The sequence below is a fragment of the Arachis duranensis genome, chromosome 10 (genome assembly GCF_000817695.3).
Source record: "Arachis duranensis cultivar V14167 chromosome 10, aradu.V14167.gnm2.J7QH, whole genome shotgun sequence".
Lineage (NCBI taxonomy): Eukaryota > Viridiplantae > Streptophyta > Magnoliopsida > Fabales > Fabaceae > Arachis > Arachis duranensis.
The window spans coordinates 65470358-65475938 of NC_029781.3; the positions used below are offsets into that span (position 1 = coordinate 65470358).

At 38.1% G+C, this 5581-nt stretch overlaps 1 protein-coding gene across 1 annotated transcript; it reads right to left on the reverse strand.

Annotated features, from left to right (window-relative positions):
• Positions 1-1684: 1684 nt before the first annotated feature.
• Positions 1685-5054, reverse strand: LOC107469880 (uncharacterized). The gene is made up of 6 exons (XM_016089263.3): positions 3917-5054; positions 3200-3362; positions 2846-3022; positions 2671-2754; positions 2484-2565; positions 1685-2385 (listed from the first exon to the last, which is right to left on the reverse strand). The coding sequence occupies exons 1-6, from the start codon at positions 4291-4293 to the stop codon at positions 1946-1948; spliced, it is 1323 nt and encodes a 440-aa protein (XP_015944749.1). The 5' UTR covers positions 4294-5054; the 3' UTR covers positions 1685-1945.
• Positions 5055-5581: the final 527 nt, after the last annotated feature.

Genomic DNA, 5581 nt, shown 5'->3' on the forward strand with positions numbered 1-5581 from the left:
CTAGCCTGGCCCAGCCCACAGTCAACCTTCGCAGGCGTGTTTCGTACACAGTCAACCTCCCATCTACCCCCTGATTTGCTATTGGGCCAACTGAAGACCAGCCCACCCCTCTACAATAACCCACACACGCCCCAGCCTTGTAACACACCTGATGGGCCTCGTCATACATACCATAAGTACCAGCCCATTCCACATGATCTCCTCTCACACCTCCACAAACCTGCGTAACCGTATTCTCCGACTCCCCCTCATGAACCACCTCACACCCCTTAGAATCTGCTACTCCACCTTCCTTGGTACTATCTGAATCTGGTACAACCGTATCCTTTTTGAAATTCAAATACTCAACGTTCACATCATTCAAAAAGACATCAGAAGTTACTATTCTGCCCTCTCCTTGCGCAGCCTCTGTAAGCCTGTCGGAAACCAATTCTGCCGCCGGATCCCAGTTACCCACCCCAGGGCCGTGCCAGCGGCGCCAGAAGCTGCATTCTCATCATAGCCACTTCTGCTTCTCTCCATACTGACCGCAGCATCCTCCTGGCAGCCTACCTCCTTCACAAAAATCCCAAATGCTGTCTTTCCAACAACAATTTGCATCCATTCTCTGATTGCATCGAACACCCCCGTCTCAACTTGAATCTTTCCCACTGTGAAGGAGGCTTTTTCCCCAGTAATTACATCACACTGAAGCACATTGCCCCACTGCTCTCCTATTTTCTTGAACGTTTTTACGCGTTATGATTTTGGTTTGAACAACAATGGCTAGGGCTGGAAGTGAGTCGAGCTAACGGCTCACGAAAATTGAGCTTGACTCACAGCTCAACTCATTAACAATCAAGCCTATTTCTTAAGCACAAGCTTAGCTCATCGAAAGCTCATGAGTTGACTCGAACTCACGAACTGGCTTAAATACAAGAATATAATCTATAATTCTATATTAATAAATTATAACTTATATATATTAATAATATTAATTATGAATTTTTTATTTATGTCTGTTTGACTCACTTCTAGCTCTATCAAAGACAAGGAAGTATCAGCTGTGTTTTGTTTTGATCTTTTGAACAAAGAAAGAGAGCTTTCCTTTTTTAGAGAGAGGCAAGGACATTTCAACCAAAATTACTAAAATTTAAAAGTAAAAATTACAACGAATGTAAGAGATAAAGTTTGAACTGGAATACTTTAGATTAAAGTTAAGATACTAAGCTAATTAAATTACAATTTTTCTTTTAGTAGTACTGTACTACTACTAATTGTTTTATAAAACGTTTGGGGGGGGGGGGCTATAAGCTTCACCACTACCAACAGTTATATAATTCAAAAAAGTAACATCAAGGTTTCTATGAATGCAGGAACTTTCGAGAGGGATTTCGCCATCTAATCAAGAAACAATATCTACAAGAGTAGTGGAAGAAGAAACCAAGCCCATTCGGAAACCAAGTGTGGCACTACAGTTTGATGGTTTGCATTGTTTTGAAACATTTGTTATGAATTAAATTCTCTGAAAGATGTCCAATTTAACTGATTTTATGAGACAAATAAAATAGTAGAAGATTTCATATTTGTTCTTTCAAATAATGTCTCAATTTATTTCAAATCATTCAAGATATTTCCACTGTAAACCATCCTTAATTCTTAAACGTAACATATCATGCTACAAAAGACTTAATTAACCTGGAAATTTGAGAAAAAGAGCGAAATTTTATGATGTAACTGAGTTTATACAACCATCATACTCTCTAGTCTGGACCAATAATTTTTCACGATCCAAATCAGCAAAAACTTCAATGACGACCCCTCAACACTAGCCGATGGTAAATTATATTATTTTTTTCAATCGACATTTTTTTTTTCATAATGATTTTGCCTACAACAATAAAATCTAAAGGTTCTAATAGAACTCCTTCAATTGCTTCTTCTATATACTGGATTACACCTATCATCATCTTCTACCTATATTGGCAAATCTTCTTGCAACACCAAATATGGCATACTTTGCCACCAATCCCCTATCAATACTACAAGCAAGAGCAATAGCACCCCCTATGACTAATATCTTTGGTATGTTCATACCCTTCGGTTTCTCGGAAGACGTCGCATTTTCGTCGATCTCAGATCGATTCTCAGCAGATCCAATGTTCTCCAAGTATTCTGGAGGGACTTTGGTGTTGACCCCAGCCAAGAAAGCGTGCCGAGAAAGCGAGGTTCCAGAGGCTCTTGCATGTTGGTACGCACGCAAACCTGGCTCGATCTTCTGAACTGTTCCCCACATTCCTTTCTTTACTCCGATTTTTGCAATTTCCCATGGAATCCCCATTTCTTCATGATGGAAGAGGATAACTTCACAGGCACTTAGCTTGCCCTTGGCTCTCTTTGATTCAACTGATATTAAAAACAAAATTTTAATCCTAACTCCAAACAAATCTAACATTCAAGTTAATCAATCTAATGCAACAAGTTTCAAAATAATCAATATGTACCTGCCCGAATACACCAACTTGAGTAGTATGTGTCGACTCGCCTTGGTTTATCTTGTCTTGGAATTGAAGGACAATCTATTCCCTGTACAGGAAAACATAACGGCAAAGGAACAGAGAAATTAGAACCATCATCCGAATCAAGCAATATGCAAATGACCATAAGTATCATCGAGTCTTCTTCGCATACCTTTGTCACGCAATAGTATGATCCTCCAGATTCAAATATTCGTCGACCAATAATGTATTCTCTGTCTTTGCAGAAAAATGGGAACTGCACAGCATTTTTTTTTCCGATAATCAGCACACATAATCAATTATGAAAGTTAACTTGAATACATAAACCAGCTTTGAAGAATTTGCACCTTCCGTATCCACTGCACTTTGATGGTTCCAGTAGTGGGACACTCCTGTATCATTGTTGACTTTGCAAGCATGTCATCCCATCTGGGCCGAAACTCATCATCCCAGAATAAATCCCTTACAATTTCAGGAGTAGCATCTTCAAACACAGTTCTACTTCTGTATTCGGGAGGACCATCCTACCAAACCAAGTCGAAAATCAGTAAACCAAACTGAGAAATTGCAAGCGACACAAGACCTTATAAATAAATATCGACACAAATCGTCAATCACATAAGAGCAGGTCAAATCCAATACACAAATTGAAATGAAACTAACTAATAAACCTCAACAAATTAGCAGAATAGGTGAAATACCTTTGGTTCTCTGCGCCATGCTTGGTAGTCCATGTTCGGAGTAGAGCGATCCATCATCATCATCCAGGGGAGACCCCCATCTTTCTCCTCCACGAGCTGCCACAGGTGATGTAAATCCTCCACAGTAACAGCATTAGATGTTTCTCCACTAGAATTTAAGGCACTGCATAGTAATGTCACAAGTATGTTAATCCTGAACCAAAAAAAGACACACACAAACACGTGCGGCAAAAAAACTACAAATAAATAAACAAATAAAACAATTGATAAGTCGATGATTTTCCCACTAAACTAACATATCCTTATGTAATTATCTGGTCAGGCTTCATACATTTCACCATTGGGTGCGGTCCTTCCCCGGACCCGTGTTAACGCGGGATGCTTGTGCACCGGGCTGTCTTTTTTTATAGTTAGATTATGCAGAATTAAGTGGCTTAAATATTTCGTTACAATTCTTTCTTTCAAGAAGAGTACTCTGCAAAACTACTAATTAAGCCACGTTTTATCACCAGAGTTTAACGGGTTTTTAGACAAAGGTTTGACACACACAACCAAGAAAAACCGAAGATTCAATCTTCAAAGTTGTCACATAAAATAATTCAAAACAATCTAAGTCAACATCTGAATTTTCTTGTCCCTGTTATGAATAACGTTTCTATTCCAATAACGTAAACGATTTCAAATAATATATTCAACGAGCGGATGAATGCAGCATACCTGCTAGAGTTATCAATTTTCATTGGCAATGAAGAAGAGCCTTTCTTATCCATCCCTTTCACAAGCATAGATTTATTAACAGCTAATGATTCTGGATTTGGAGCCTGCATTTTAATAGAAGTAAGGCTTGGAGAAGAAGCATAGGCCTTCAAAGGTGACAAAATAGACTTGGAAGGTGAAGAAGAAGATGATGATGAAGACGAGCCAATAAATTTTCCTTTCGCTAAGCTCGCCCAATTGGGTTTCCATACCCATCCAATTAGAACACCAAAAAGAAATGCTACCCATATTGGGCCAAGAAACATTGCTACACCTATGCATACACCCAAGATTGCAGGGTTCTCCAACATATCATGAACATATTGTGACAAAGCCATGGCAACAATAACAAACAATTATTTCTTCAAAATTCAACAAAAAGAAAGATAGAAATACCCTCCTTTTTTTTATTGATAGGTTAAAGGGGTTTGCAACAAGAAGGAGCTGTGGAAGATTTTAGGTGAAGGTATAACAAATTCAGACACGGTAAACAGAAAAGCAAGCAACTTTGGCGAAAAATTAGAGAAAGATTACGACAAAGGTTAAGGGGTAGTGGTGGTTGTTGGAAGAAAAAAGTGATTAAGACATGAAGAGTTCAAATAAGAGCAGAAGAAGAAGAAGAAGAAGAAGAAGAGAGGTTGTGTTATGTTGTCTTGAGTTTCAATTTTCATCCAACAACGACGCCGTCGTGTTGGCGAGGCATGATAGTAAAAACGTTACCAATGGCGGTGGTTTATGTGTGTTATTATCTTCTTCTTTGTTGTTGTTGTTATTTGAGATGTTTTCTTTGTTGGGATTGGATTATTGGTGGATGAGAATTGAGGAAAGAGATAAGTGTGAGAGAGGAACCAATGGGCGTTTTGGGGAATAAATAAGAAGCCAAATATAAATAAACGGAAGGGGAAAATGGTGGTGGGAATTGGGAATTTGAGAAAAGGAAGAAGATGCGTGTGAATTGGAAGCTACTATTACTATGTTATTGTTGTTGTTCGTTGAAAGCGAGGGTTTGGAGCTTGCTAAGTCTAACGTGTTTCCAATTGACGGTGTTTGTTCGTTCGGTCTTGGAAAAATAAAAATTGATTGAAATATTTGAAAAAAAAATGAATGGAGGTAACACAAAGCTATATCAAAGTACTAGTACTACATTGGTTTATATAAATTAAGCAACCATATAGTAAGTGGCTACTATGGTCTATGGCCACGCCAAGGCCTTATTCTTCACGTTTTGTGAAACTCGTTTTTCTTGCGTTTCTTATGTCGAGTTTAACACTTTACCCTACATTAATGTAATTGATAACATCTTCAACATCCTATATACCATATGGTATCTTGAATAAAAAAAGCTTGAGTTATCATAACAACCTTTTTCATAGAGAATTGTTTAAATGTGGTCCTTACAAACCACAGACCACTGCATTTGTTTTATTCTATATTAACTTTAATATGTACATTGTACTGTACCAAATCTTGCAACATAATCACCTATCTGGTTGCTGCACCGGCCAGTGTGCTTAGGGTTTAGTCCTTTACAAGTTTACATATTTTACCGCAAATTAATTTTACTACGACTGCATACTTGGTGAAATACAATTGTGTGATAATAGAGGGGGATATTTCTTGTGTATA

Coding starts and splice junctions, on each gene's coding strand:
- LOC107469880 (XM_016089263.3), bottom strand. CDS start 4,293: ATGGCTTTGTCACAATATGTTCATGATATGTTGGAGAACCCTGCAATC. Junction 3,023..3,199: donor CATGGCGCAGAGAACCAAAG/GTATTTCACCTA, acceptor TTGGTTTGGTAG/GATGGTCCTCCCGAATACAG. Junction 2,566..2,670: donor CATACTATTGCGTGACAAAG/GTATGCGAAGAA, acceptor TTTCCTGTACAG/GGAATAGATTGTCCTTCAAT.